At 37.0% G+C, this 15,154-nt stretch overlaps 1 protein-coding gene across 1 annotated transcript in view; it reads right to left on the reverse strand.

Annotated features, from left to right (window-relative positions):
* The window catches only part of LOC114136916 (sodium/hydrogen exchanger 9-like), a 75,974-nt gene that overhangs the window by 43,081 nt on the left and 17,739 nt on the right, over window positions 1-15,154 (reverse strand). The window contains exons 6-11 of the mRNA XM_028005325.1: window positions 14,462-14,567; window positions 11,832-11,970; window positions 10,262-10,367; window positions 6,264-6,352; window positions 4,040-4,153; window positions 644-755 (exon numbers count right to left, since the gene is read on the reverse strand). Of these exons, the coding sequence (XP_027861126.1) occupies window positions 644-755; window positions 4,040-4,153; window positions 6,264-6,352; window positions 10,262-10,367; window positions 11,832-11,970; window positions 14,462-14,567 (666 nt within the window). The remainder of the gene's footprint in view (window positions 1-643; window positions 756-4,039; window positions 4,154-6,263; window positions 6,353-10,261; window positions 10,368-11,831; window positions 11,971-14,461; window positions 14,568-15,154) is intronic.

Here is a 15,154-nt window from a genome sequence, read left to right on the forward strand (position 1 = left end):
ATGGGGAAAAATGGGGGAGATGTTGGTTGCTTATATTGGTGGATACATGAAAAAAAAAGAAAGAAAAACAGCAAGATAATAGGTTTTCATAAGGAAGCATTCTTACATAAGTAGTAAAGTAGGTCAGACCTGCAAACATACAGGATGGTGTATTACTTTCTACAAAAAGATTTCGTTCCCTTTCCCTAGTCTTTTAACTGTAAAATATTTGAAATATTACTGTCAAACACACCTATATAAAGGTAATGATTAATACACATCACCTTAAACAAAAATTAGCAATGTAAGAGTGAAAAATAAAAACATTGGTGATTCTGAATATATCCATTTAAGCAGAACTGCCCTCAGGAGCAAAAGTAATGAAATATTAAAGGCTTTAAGTAGGTGTTGGCATTTGTGCCTGTCAAACTAACTTCATCAAGACATTGTGTTACACTCGTGCCACAAGAGACACCTTCCCTTATCATCCTCACGAACAATAGTAGCTGCAGGGGATGAATGATGGGATGAATGAAATGGGAAAGTTTTCTTTTTCAAAACTTGCAGAAAAAAGGATTGCAAATCCAACATTTATCACTCCAGCAATCTCAACTGTATTAATGCTGAAGGCTTAGTAATGATTAGAAGTTGAGGAAAACACTACCTGTAAACACCATAAAGTTTTGGAAGTTGCGGGAAACCTTCTTTGTACGACCCAGGTTTATCAGGAAAGACAAAGGGTAGATGTTGCAGGCTCTAGAAATAAAAATGGATAACTGCAGGAATTGAGTATGGTTAAGGACAATATATGAAATTCACCTGTGAACAAACAAAATGTGCTATTTTCATCACAAGTCATCACATATATAAATGCTTCTCTAATTAACAAGGCAATATAGTAAATTAATTCTTATGGTGGTAAAAATGTTCAGTTTATCTAAGCATTAAACACATTAACACATTATTTTGAATAAAACCATGAATCTTAGTCTGAACTCTAGATTATCCATCTTGTGTTATTTCATTAAACATATGATTTTGGTGCAATATTATTAAACATAATTTTACTGAAGTAACTTTTAAAATGTAGACAAAGCTGAACTCTATTTAGTGCTCTCTAAAAAATAATTATATAAGCACCGATCACTGCAAGGGACTTAATGTGAAATGTTGTTTTTCATTGAGAACCTTAACATGTATTTCAAAGTAACACCTAAAACTTGCTGCTTGTGTAACATCATCAAAATAAGCCAAGATATTAGGGAGGGAATTGGTAAGCTATGTCCCAGAGATGAATATGATGTGTTGTGAAATGTACTTAACTTCCAGGCAAAAAGCAAAGACTACTCTTTGAGGAAGAAACCATAACTCAAAAAGCAACTTCAATTTTTTTACTCATAATGTTGATTGTTAAATTTGAAAGAGGGGAACTTGCAAGTCTGATTATTCTGACAGCAAATTTAAAATACTTTTGTAATCAAAATGGACTTAAAACATGAAGGTTTTAGTTTAATTTAATGTCAGATTGTGAGAAAAACATGCTATATCTTTTTATACAGGGTATGCAAACCTCTAGCTTCAACTGTGATATGATTTGAATGTTCGAACACAAACTCCAAGTGTATATTAATAAAATGATTTCTAAACAATGTGTGTTTATGATGCAAATGCAGCAGTGTGGCACCTTGCAGAAGCATAAAACCAATCAGGCACTGCCAGCTGTCTCAGATCTAAACATCCACTTTGATGGCGCACACAGGATGGGACTGAATGCTAAGTGTCCAGGGAAGTAATACAGAAGATAATAGGTGGGCAATTATGAGGGACATAGCTGCCATTTTGAAAACACTTAGTGTCTTTTGTCAAAAAGCTCCAATTGCCCTATTTTAATGTCGTCTGACCTTGATTGAACCTAAGGTTTTCTTGTTATTATGTGACAATCTGCATTTGTGACACTAAGAGGACAGGGCTAAAGAGAGCCAAACATATTTTCAAATCCTTTTTAATTTTTGATGAGAGTAATTTGTGCAGACAGGTAACCTTGTTTTAGATTCATGGAGGGAATAGATTTTAGTCTTTCTCAAGGGAAATTCAAATATGATGCAAGAAATAAAAACAGCATCAATATCTACGACAGGGGACGTTAGTCTGACAGAGCTATTACTAAAACAGAGTTCTCTCGCATCCTGCAGTCAATATTAAATCTTCTGAACCCTATGGAATTTCAAAAGCAATATCCTGCTCCCAAAAGCAGTCATCGCTCTCCAACAAACACCTCTGAGCTATTTGAATGGAGGTAATTAAGCACTTCCATCTCAGCTCCATTTCCAATAAAAGCCAATCTCCATTGTCACCATCTGAGGCTGGAGGCCACAGCGATTAAAATCTACTAAATAGCCAAAGAGCGATTAACATGGGGTGAATGACTCGGGTTATTTCATTTTTATAGTCACGTTTACGGCCTTGCATGATGTCTTTGATCTCCATTTCTTCCTGTTTATACAACCCGGTCAGCTTCCAGTGGGGGATGATTGTGAGATTTTTGTGAATATTATAGAGTAGAACAGTTAAACTCAAGTCATACGTTTTCCTCCACTACTAGCCACTCAGACTAAACAGGAGCACTGGGATAGGAATCTGCTCTGTCCATGTTTCTGTAGCCCCTTTAACCCTGTGCTGGACGATGATCTGTAATAATAATTGCTGGCCGTCTGAGCAGTGGACTGTGAAAGAACAACTCCTTGGAGTGCAGCCACTTTTGTTTTTTTCTGGCGTACTCTACTTCTATGCCAGCTCTAAAGAAAGGATGTTTGTACAATGAATAGCACCCAGTTCCTACAAAGAAATCTCCCTTTCATTCTCCAACAAAGAAAAGCTGACGGCTACAAAAGCAGCTTCGAGCATAAAACTTCTCTTATCATAGTCAAACTTTGCCAAAGAAACTTAGGTACCATTAATGCTTTTGTTATCATGTACATCAGTTTTTTAAAAGCTATATATAATACTGCTGAAGTCTCATCACATCTCTTTCCTATGTGACCACTCTGAGTTTTGTTTTCTGAACTGGATGTCTCATTTCTCCCAAAGTGACGTCTTCCATGACCTAAAACGCTGCATGTTACTCTCAGTCTCAGCCTGCATGATAATCAGAACAATATTTTAACTTATTTTGCATACCAATGTTTTGTCTCCATTCCACTGTTTGCTAAGCACCACAGTGAACAAGTTGGGAATGAATTGACTGAGAAATCAACTCTCTCTGAAAAGTCAAAAATCTGCCTGGCTTAAGCATTAAATCTGGCTTAAGATTTAATGGTACACATTAAAATACTTTAACGTATGAGTACAATTGGGCCCTGGTTATTAATTTTGAATGTGCATGCATCTAACAATGTCTTCACCTAAACTTACATGGAATCATATAGGGATAATAGTGTATAGAAAGTTGGCGCTGTCAAACTAAGTCTCCATTTCTGAGCTGAGTCAATAATTATTAGACTCTTAATTGTTTTAAATATGTAATTATGCTAAATCTGCCCATGATCAACTTAAATAATATATGTTACAAAATAAAAATTTTATTGAGTCTACCTTTAGCAAAGACAGAAATTATAAAAGATTCAACAAGATCCTCCTTTCTGAGTTTTATAAAATAAGGCACAATTTCCAATAGTTTTTTAGCAAATGGAAAGCTAGCAACAATAATTATAATAAATAACCTACTTAAATTTATGGGAATTTTATAGTGAAGATGTACTGTTGAGTGTGAATTTGCAGAATTAAAGCACAGACAGGCAGCTGAATGCCATCTGTGCAGTCAAAAAATTCATTTCGGAGCAGCTTAAGATTTGGGTTGTTTTTTTTCTATTATTTGAAGCTCTGTTGGGATGATCAGGATGCCAAATTGAAAACAAGAAAGATGTTCCAGTAACTGCACAAAAAGGGATCGGTCTCAAAGTACAGCAGACTGAGAGAAATCAAACAGAGTGAGTTCTGACTGAAATCCAGAGGCTGCACAGCAGGGGGTGAAAAGACTCTGTTGCATTGCAGAAAAGGATACAAATGCTCCAGAGATGAAGAGAGCTCTGAAGGCATGGTGACGAAATGTAAACCATATATATCCCATGTAGCCGAAGATGAAAATCTCCCCGAGGAAGTTGAGGACTTCAAAGAGCTGCAAATTATAAAAAAAAAAGGATTAAAAGAATCTTGAGAGAGAGGGTCAGAAAGATGAGAGTGTATGTAGAGAGAGAGGGGAGATATGTGAAGCTGTTTGCTAGTGGAGTTACGTTACAGCCTGGGTCAGAACTTTACATCTACTCCTAAAGGACATTAATGGCATTTATTTAAATTGTTATGTTTGTAGGAGTGGATTTATACATCTGCAGTATGATCTTAAATAAATACATTTTGAGTACATAAACTTCATAGTATTTTAAATTCCCTCTTATTTATACAGGGTTAAATTACATGCACAGAGTCTAAATATATTATAATATTCCATAAATTTGAATATTATGAAGAGGTAAATTAATTTCAGTGACTTGTTTCACTAAGAGAAACATATTATATAGGTTAATGACACACAGTCAGATGTTTTCAAGCTCTTATTTCTATTAATATGATAATTCTTATTACATTAGAAATGTTCATACATCAATGTTTTTTCACATGGGTGTACCTGTTGAGCCTGCATGACTCTGACATCGTGTAGATTAGATAAAGTCTACAATAAATTCAAACATGTGCACCCAAATCTTGTTTGGAAAATGTACCCTGAAACCATGTTATGATATTCTTCTATGATGGTAAAATGCTTCAGATGCATCATTAAAATCATAAAACTAATGTGACATCATGCCAATGACTGTAAAGCTCAGATGGAACAATCTACTTTTGATATTATTATTATTCTTTTGTCTGCTTAATGTTTTAAGATTGCCTGTCTGCATTTATTAATGTCTCTGTGTCGCACAAAGCAACATTCATAACAGCTCTCTGCAGCTACTGTATGTTTATTTATGTCAGCTAAAATCTTTGTATCACCAGAGCGCTTTATAAATCCATCCTAAAATAGTTCCTCTAAACTCCCTTTGTTTCAATGTTCATTAACATCAAATAATAAATCACCAAAGGATTTCAGTCCAAGAAAACAGCTTGGTATCAGTGGTGTTTGAGATGAAGGCTCAATTCATCTCCTTCAGCAGATCAGTATTTATGGAAGTCTGTCTGCATGCTATGTAGATGCAATGTGAGTCTGACAGTGAAGGACTTCTCACTAAATAAACTGAGATTTGTACAAACATGACAAATTCAGTTTTGACATTATTCCCTTTGAGGAAACAGCTGCAGAAATCTGCGGCCCGAGGGCACGTTGCTTTTTGCGTTCAACGGCTGAGTTGTTTTAGTCAATTCTTTTTTCGGTTTACACTCAAAAGTGTTTTACTGAAAATGGGTGGGTTGTTGAAATAAGTGAAAAACAAAAAGACAAAATGTTGAGCATTAAAAAAACAGAATGTTGGTTAAGCTTTTTGATGCTTCTAGATATAAAAATCCAACAGATCTCATTTACCTCTATTGAAAACAAATACATTTTTCAATTCGTCTATTCATAAATCCATTAATTAATGTTATTGATAAACAATAAAGTGGACATTCAGATTGTATTAATTACTTAAGAAATATGTCTTATGTCACATAAAGCTTTTTTTGGTTTAAAGCTTCAATAAAAAGCTTTGAGCAGAGATGCACCAGTGAAAGAATATATGTTCGACTCACTATTCAAATGCTCTCTTTGTACCTTTTTTATTTCAGCTGGAGCTGCATGTATAAAACATGAAATAATGGATACAGGCATGCTGCCAAGTAAACACACTGCTCTGTTCAGATCTACTTTGTAGGCGAGGTCTTCAACTGTGTTACCTTTTAGAAAGCTTTTCCGTGATAAACAGCTGCACCGTGGCAGTGATAATGCATAATAAATGCACAGATGAGTTTATGTGTACACTTTTGATTTATTTGCTCCACTGTGAAGCTTGTCAGCTCAGTATATCAGAAGTGCTGGTCCCCATCTGTGCTAGGCTTTATAAGCAGATAAGGTGGAGGGTTGTCTGCCCCACAGACATCTACAGGATGACCAGAACACTAATAGAAATTAATATCTGGCTTCACGTGCAGAGATGATAAACAGACTGGCATAAAAAGACCGTATGAATTAACAAAACTGAAAAATGTTCATTGAAAGTGGAAGTAAGATTAGTTGAAGTCATTGAAAATAAATATACCTGTTTGGTTCTTGTACTCCCCTCGTGCGACAAATTGAGACTTGTGTACTTTGCCTGACTCAGGCCACAAAACAGAACTGCCACAATGCCTGAAATACAAAACAAAACATGTGCAAATGAAGTCGATTAAACTTCTGAAAGTGCAATAAATCTACTGCGGGGGCAAATTGTGGAAAAATAATGGGGATCGGTCAGATTCAGTGGTTTCACAAAAAGAGATGTTTAAGTGTTTTATTTCGTTATACCAAGATTAGAGATTTGCACAGAGGTCTGGGGTCTGGCAAAATTGCAACAATAACAAACAGTTCTCTTGGGAAATTTATAGGGTAGGGCAATCTTCTTGTTCATGTTATCATACTCAGCCAGTTACAGCCCTTGCATCTCTTATCTGCACACAGGCATTAACCAGGCCACAACCAGAAAACCAAAGGACAGATGAAAGAGAAAATAGAGACAGAAGTCTGATACAATGCTTAGAATTTGTCAGAATATGAAAACAAAAAACATCAGATATTATATTCTCTAAAAGGGTCAGATTTCTAATTCTGTAAATGTCATCCTGTAGGACTGTACTGAAGACTAGCTGTGAGGCCAAAATGAGTAAATGCATGTTCAAATTTCATCTACACTACTAAAATAAGATCTTTATCTAATTCAAACATGACAGTGTCGTGCAAAAGCATTAATCCCAAAATTGTTAGTCTATTTAATTGGGTATTGTGATAGTGACAGATCAACACAAAGTTGTGCATAACTGTAAAGTTAAATGAAAACAATAAAGGATTATAAATATATTGCAAAGAAACATGGAAGTGTGCCACACTGGTACATCTGATCACAGCATCTTATTTCCTTTGCTTTGTCCAATAAATGGCTTGTGGCTCCTTTAAAGTTACTACCTGCATCCTTGATGCTTCTCTCATCAATACTTTCCTTGTCAGTTTAAATGAAAGATCATGTCTTGAAAGGTTTGCATCTGTACCATACTCTCTCATTGTGAGATAATGGATTGAACATCTCTGAAATGTTTAAAGTTTGTAAAATTGTTTTATAACCTAGAATTTGTCCTTCCATCTCAATGATATACATTGAAGTTCAATACTGGTTCCTTGTTCGATAAGTCGTGAACAGAGATGAACAAACAAAGAAAGACAAAAAAGAAAGAAAAAACAAGTGCAGTACAAGTTTATAAAAACAGTGGTTTCACTCAGAGAGTCCCTGTCGGTGAACAGAAATATGAAGCGTATCACACAGAAAGAAGGTTGCTGCCTCACAGGACATGCTTGTTTTGTTGCAGGGATTGTATTTCATACTTTTTTTCATTTCTCTTCTTTGAGGGAGAATCACATAAAAAAGGAATCATGTGAATTTACTCTGATAGGGAGCAACACTTGCACTGGCCAAGATGTGTGCAATAAAAGCACCAACAGAGCAAATAGCACATCACCAAAGCTGGACAAATACTCTCTATTTACCAGTCACCATAAAATCATTACACAGTGACCTGCTGCTGTATGCTACTTTCAGCAATTCGTGTTCAGAATACGTTTTCAACCAGGATTCTGCTTTGCTTTTTGATCCGTTTTAGTTTACCATCCACATTGGTTTATTTAACACTGACGGACGTAACATTTCACCCACCATTTACAAAAAAGCAAGGAGGGAATTTGGAAACAGATTACATGCATCGTATAATGAAGAGCTGCAAAGGGTGTAAGATTAATAATTGTAGAGTTAAGGGTCATTAGGTATTCCCCTCCCCCAAAACTGAAGCAGTTATTGAAAACAGAAAGTGCTTCAATAACCAGACAACACCAGGGAGAACGACCACCTACCATTGAACTCATGCTTATTCATCCTGAAAACGAGATAGAGCCTCTGCAGCCCTCTGAGAGGACTATTACAGTAAGCTCATTAACAAGGACAGGGTAGTTCAAAGTTTGTAGTGGTAAAAAAAAAAAAACACTTAATAAAATGTACATTTTCTTGTTCAATGCAGAATTTCTTCAGATCTTAAGAAGCATTATAAGAACCACTGGCATAACATATGCGTTTCTCCGGTGTGTGTGTATGTACCACATTGGGCAGTATGCAGGATGGTGCTCTTCATAAACAGGGCCAAATAGATAAAGGTCAAGTTATTTCATTAGAAACCATCTTCTCTTCCTCCACAGGCCACAGAGACTACTGCAAAGCAAAAGCGAGCTTATCAGCTGATTCAGTGGTATCCCTCTGATAAAGCCACGGCCGGAGGAACAAGACCATAGTGTTTGTTGAATACAAATACTAAATTAATATTCTAAAACCCCATCATTGTGGTCAGCGTAGAGGAAGACAATATCAGGTAACAAAGCCAAGACTTATTCTTCCAAATGCAACACACTAACAATTCCAAAGCAGAATGAGATATTGTTCTAATGTCCCTCATTAAACTAAATCAAATTTACATTAGAGTAGGTTTTGAGGAAAACTTGCATTAACACTCAGAACAAAATTGATGTTAAATTACTACATTTATATATACTGACCACAAAGAAGATAAGTGCATTCTCATGAAGACTGGAATGTGTGATATAGTTTTCCAATAATCCAAGAATTTTTGAGAGGTTAATTTTACATAGTACCTTACAAAAGCATTCATCCTTCTTGAAATATTTCAGAAATACAAATCTGAGAAGTAGGGGATGCTTTTTATCACTACCTTAAATGAAATCAAGTGGAAACTTACAGAAGACAGCTATTTAATAAATAAAGTGCAGCTGTGTGTAATATCTTAGAGTAAAATCCAGCTGTTCTTAAAGGCCTCAGAGGCAGTTTAGAGAACACCAGTGAGCAAAAAGCATAATGAAACTTGTCAAAGAAACATGCCAGACAGAGCACAGCAGGGATACGTTAAATACTATAGCCCATCTTTTGAACAAAATATTGGTACATTGCAAACCCACCAAGACATTGCAGACAGAAATAATCTGTGAATGCATTAGAATAAGAATTGAATTGCATCAAAAATTAGAATAGGCTTTATTGGCCAAAATTGTGTGCACATACTAGGAATTTGACTTTGGTTTTAAAGAGTTCGCAGCATACAGACAGATGGTATAAATATTTCAAATTTAGAATAAATAAAATAAATCACACTATATTTATAATGTTACATGTGGTGGAACAAGGTGTTGGAAGCACCATGTTGTGGGGAACTTTTATATAGATATACGTATATAAAATAAAATCCCATCTAAATCTAAGTAACTACAGCAAGAAAACCTATTAGAGGTTGTAAGGGTCTTGAAACTGGGCTGGAGGTTCATCTTTTAGCAGGACAACACTAATCACACAACTAGAGTGATGGGATTGTTTAAGTCAAAGTATCTTCATATTCTAGAATGATACAGTCAAAATCCACAACTAAATGCAACTGAGAACCTGCGATAACACTTGAAACTTGATGTTTTCAGTTGCCAAAAAGACATGTAGCAAAATGTGGATCTATTAGGCTTCACCTCAGTGACACCTAATACAAATACCATGTATGGTTTTCCTTACACTTCACAACTATGTACTACTATGTTTTGGTCTGACACGTAAAATCCCAGTAAAATGCATCAACATTTTATTACGGAGAGGTATAATAGGCACAGTGCAGGTTTCTGTATTAAAAAACGAGGTTGCCATGAAGAGAAGTGACTCTGGTTTGGACAGGAGATTTATAAAGTTGGCACTGTCTCTAAACTTTTGAGTATGCACTGTCAGATTTCCCCTTGATGCGGCAGCAGAACATGCCAACCAAACAGCTGCCTGTGCGACTGATGCCGAGGGGTCACAAGCAAGTTAGTGCATGCAGCTTAGAAGTGATGCCTGGGGGTAGGAGCAGGGGGATGCGGTTAGGGGGGTGGTGAAGGCTGAGACTCACTGAAAGGCTTTTTATTCAGCAGTCAGTCACCAACACAGTTCCAATATGGCCGCAGACACACGAGTAACAGAAGTGAAGAAATGCTCACCTGACAGTCCACAGGCTTCTGCTGAGAGGAAGCTGCTCCAGGACAGCAGGAAGAAGATTGATGTTTCCAGCAGAGGATTCTCACGGAGTCGGGTGAGTTTGGTGAGGTGGAGAGAGTGTTAAAGATTTACACGATGAAAATCATGCAGTTTTTACACCTTTTCCAATAAGCTAAAGTTTCTGGTGCATCTGCAGTACAAATTTGTACATGTACGTTCCAATGCAGCAGACAGGAGGCTGAGAATTACTGCAGTGCTGTACCTACAAATAACAAGCCAATGCAGTAGGTGCTCAATAAGCCTGGAGACCTGCCATATACAATAAGAACCGGGTCTGAATGAGAATTCCCCCCCTCTTTACATCACTTTCCCACATATGCTGCATCTGAGTTTCCCGGCCAACTATGTCAAACACTGGGTCTCCCAAAACTCAGTGTTTCAACTAATTACATAAATATGCGAGTATTCTGAGCTCTTTATTTACAGATAAGATTTTATCATTACTTCTCTAATGGAAAAATCAAAAAAATCCAGTTTAAAACTTTACTTCATCAAATCAAGAAAGATTTTCTTCCACCAGATCAACACTTGTCGTGTCACTATAAATACAATAAAACCTCCCTGGCAACCTGATGGAAGCTTAAGCTTTGCTTTGTGAATACTGTTTCTTTTCTGTGTCAGATCTGAGTGTAACATGTAAAACAGAACAGCTTTTTCAGGTTATAGTGAGATACAGGAAACACTATAACACTATAACACTATAGAGTCTCACTATAGAGTAGTGAGACTCTATAGTGAGTCTCACTACTCACTATAGAGTAGTGAGACACTACTCTATAGTGTCTCAGAGTAGGCATAGTAGAGATAAGTGCGGTCTAAAACAGAAGGTAAGAAGCTGGCAATATTGAGGGGCTTTAAGTAACTATTGCAGCAACTATTATGTTAATGATGAAGCTTCCTTCAGGTCTGAAAATTAAATCTCAAAGATGAGCTTCTTACATTTCCTTGTTAAATGCAATCCAGACTGGGATCTCTGTTATTGAGACTACAATAAGATGCTAACTGCTTATTTCCCTCATGATGCCTCGTAGCATTAAAAACAAAACATATGGATGTCCTAATGACTTTATGTTTGCCATAAGCAGTGTATAAGGACCTTGTTATTGAACAGAGGGCATGAAGGGAAATACTATGCTATGGCTGCTGTCAGCTAAATTTTAATAAAAAGTTCAATTTGTTTGTTACAGGGGCACAAACATCAGTCCCTTTACATAAGAAATGAGCACCCCACTTGATTAATTAACTAAAGATCAGAGAGAGAGAGAGAGAAAGATGCAGGACAACCTCACCAGTCAAAATTTCATCACACGCATGTGATTCACGACATCTCTGAGACCATCAAACCCACAGCAGCACTTTAGACCCCATTCTGTTACTTTTGCTGATGAAGGGTGCAGCATTGGGTTTGTTAGGGGGGGCAGTTACAGAGCCGAGGAAGTAGATTTATTGCAGCGGATGCCGAGGTGATAATTGAGTCTGGGGTGGAGGAAAGAGGAGGGGATGAAAGGATATGAGGGCTGTTATTACTGTGAATATGAATCCAAGAAGGAAGGAGCCAATGAGCACTCCGACGAAGAAACCAACAGAGCGGAAGAAAGCAGGTGTCTGAAAGACGTTTCCTGTTTCCATCTGGTCATAGGAGGTGATGGCACTGGGAAAAAAAAGATGCAAGGAGAAATTAAAGCAGCGAAAAAGTAGTGAACTTTTTCTTTTTCACAAACCTCAATTTAATTTAATGGGATTTTATGTGGTAGACTAACAGAAACTAATGCATAATTGGTAAATGGAAGGAAAATAATACATACATTTTACCAATTAAATTCTTAAAAGGTGTGCTGTGCATTTGTATTCACTCCATTTCACTGCCATACCCCAAAATATAATAGAGTTCAACCACTTGCCTTGAGAAATTACCTAATTAACAATTTGAGTACATCTACTTCTGACCTCTATTTGTAACTGGATTTGTAAATCCAGTGCTATCCAAGATGAAAACCTGTGAGAGGCAGCAGAGGAGTTGAATCTGGGTCAAATGTTCATCTTCAAGCAGGACAATGAGCCAAAGAATTCAGCCTGAGAGCTACAATCGAAAGGTTTCGATCAGATGTCAAGGTCAAAGCTCACAGGCCAAATCTGGGCAGTGAGATTATTTCATTGATCAAATATAGCCCACCACAAGGTTACATAGGGCTCACACCAATAACACTACATATTTTATGATGCCCCGCAATGGCTATTTCAGCTGAAGACAGTGCTGCACAAGCTTCACTTTCTGGGAATTAGATACAACAAGAAAGCTTATGCCACTTTCTGCATTGCCAAGTAATTACAAACTACTAAAAAATGTTCTTGCCTAATTTTCTGTCTGATTGTTTCATATTCCATATTTCCGTATTCTTCCTGCATCACATTAAGTTAGCGAGCTAGATTCTGTATATTTTCACTGCTGTTCTCATACCCTTCTATTTCTTGGAGAGAAGTCTGCTTGACTCACTTACAACTTGTATTGGGCGGTCAGAGTTTTCCAAAAACATCAGAAACTTGACATTTTAAGAATTAGAAATCTGTCACAGAATTCTGTTCTGTAAGTCCCTAAAAGGATGTTTTTTAATCAAGTTTTCCTTAAAAGACCTGTGTGGTGTTTTTGAACATGGCTTAATCATTTTGGTGCAGTCATACATACAAATAGACATGTGTGAATAAGGAATTTAATTAAAACCATGTAAATAGAGAGAGGAAAAAGAAAAATCAAGCACTTTTTAAAAATATTGATCAGTCAGTTTAAGGCTTATGTAAAGTTATCAGAGGAATATACATGTAGCTGGGTTTTGGGAGGGTTGATTTTACATTCCTTCAGTACATTTACAACTTAACAGCCAAACAAACACAAAATCTTACCATGCCATGTTATTTTAAAAGAGACAAAAAGTACCTAAAATGGGTTTGATTGATTTGATATATTTTACAGAAAGGTCTGACTAGTAGCTTAAAGTTGAAATGAGCCAGTGACAGCACAGTATTTTTCATCTCCATGGCAGGAGGGGGGAAATCAATCAAGTTGTCACTAATGAGCTCTGCAAATGAAAAGAGAAAATCTATTACCCCCTCTGTGGAAATAAAGACTCCGATTGCTTCAGCACACTTAATTTAGTCGCAAGTCAATTTCTTTAGCGTATACTACTAAAGACTGTGTGTTCAAAGGTTTGGTGCTGTTCGCTTTCGGCCACAACCTCAACATTTTTAAATGCCGGACCTGCCTGAGTGGCGGTATGGGTGGGAGCGGTAACACGCCTGGGAGAGGGCACATCAGCGTACGCTGCTTCCCGAGCTTGTTAGAAATCCGGTGCCAGGAATCGACATGACTCGGTAAAAAGGTCCAACTTTGTGTGGAGGAGCCTCAGCAAAGCAGTCAAGTGACGAGAGGAGGCATGAGGGACAGTCACGCCACTTTATGAACAAATGTGGCACTATGCAGCTTTGTCTGGGAAGATGCTCAGGCTCCATGCAGTGCTCTGCAGCGTATACCGTGACAACTCATTATCCACAATAATCTAAATTGATTGCATTAATTTTATACTTCTCTGTTTGTGAATTATGAACTCTTTCTATCTCCAATTGGCCATCTGTTTGCTCATCTTTAAGACTGGCTTTGTATAAGTATACCAGACAATCCCTGCCAAGCATCTGAATGCATATTTGAGAGCAGTGCAAGAAAAAGATGGGACAGCAGACGGAAAAGAATGAGAGGATTGTACTGCATGGACAAGGGACAAGTTTATAATGGATAATCCATTGAGCTTCCACTGATTTTATGCCGAGTTTAGCCTGAATTTGACGGCACATACATAAGCCTGGTTTGTTATCCTGGGAGTGTGTTGTAACTCCAGGAGCTGACTTCTTTAATGAGATGCTGACATCGCTAGAGGCAACTTGCTTATGTAGCCCACTGCATGCCATCAAGGCGGTCATGCTGTTTTACCCAATCACACCTTTCCTGTACAGCTGGCAGCTTCCATTCAGTTTTCCTCTACCGCTATGCGTCCGCCTCCACGCTGCCAGCTGGCAAATTCCTCACACCCACACAATTAAACCGGGAAACGTACTCATTCAAAGGGCAAAGACGAACACAGAGAGATACTTACTGTGTCAAGACAATGGCCACGGCATCATTAAGGACACTCTCGCCAAACAGCAGGGCGTGCAAATCCGAATCCACACGTAGGTCCGACAATAGCCCGAGGACTGAGACTTTAAAAAAACAAAAAAACAAAACAGAAGTTGCCCTCAAAGATTGCAGGACGCTAAAACAACACAGGTGTAAAGAGAAAAAGTAATTAACTAAATTACTCTGCAAAGACGCAGTGTAATTCGGGAACTCTACTGCAATAAGCAGAGAAGAGCAAGGGCGGTAACATCACAATTTGACAATAAAAACTAATGGGAAATGTGAAATCACTGTGATAAGGAAAGATAAGTTGTCTGACACATTACCAAAGCAAATAGTGTTCAAGAAAAACACGCTCCAACATAAAGTCTAGTAATTATGTTTGAGTACCAAGAAATTAAATCGTTGGACCAGTTATTCTCTTATAGTATCTGTTGACAAGTTTGGTCAGTTTATTCTTTAATATTGACATTTACTGACGCATTAAAGTGGCAAATTAAAACCTACTCATAAATAGAATCTATAACTGTATATAATTAATTAATTAAATATATATATATATATATATATATATATATAGACATATATATATACAGTATATATCTATATCTATCTATACATATATATATATATATATTCTGCATATGTAAGTTTAACTCAGCTGATTTGC

This window comes from Xiphophorus couchianus, chromosome 21 (genome assembly GCF_001444195.1).
Source record: "Xiphophorus couchianus chromosome 21, X_couchianus-1.0, whole genome shotgun sequence".
In the NCBI taxonomy this organism is placed as follows: Eukaryota; Metazoa; Chordata; class Actinopteri; order Cyprinodontiformes; family Poeciliidae; genus Xiphophorus; species Xiphophorus couchianus.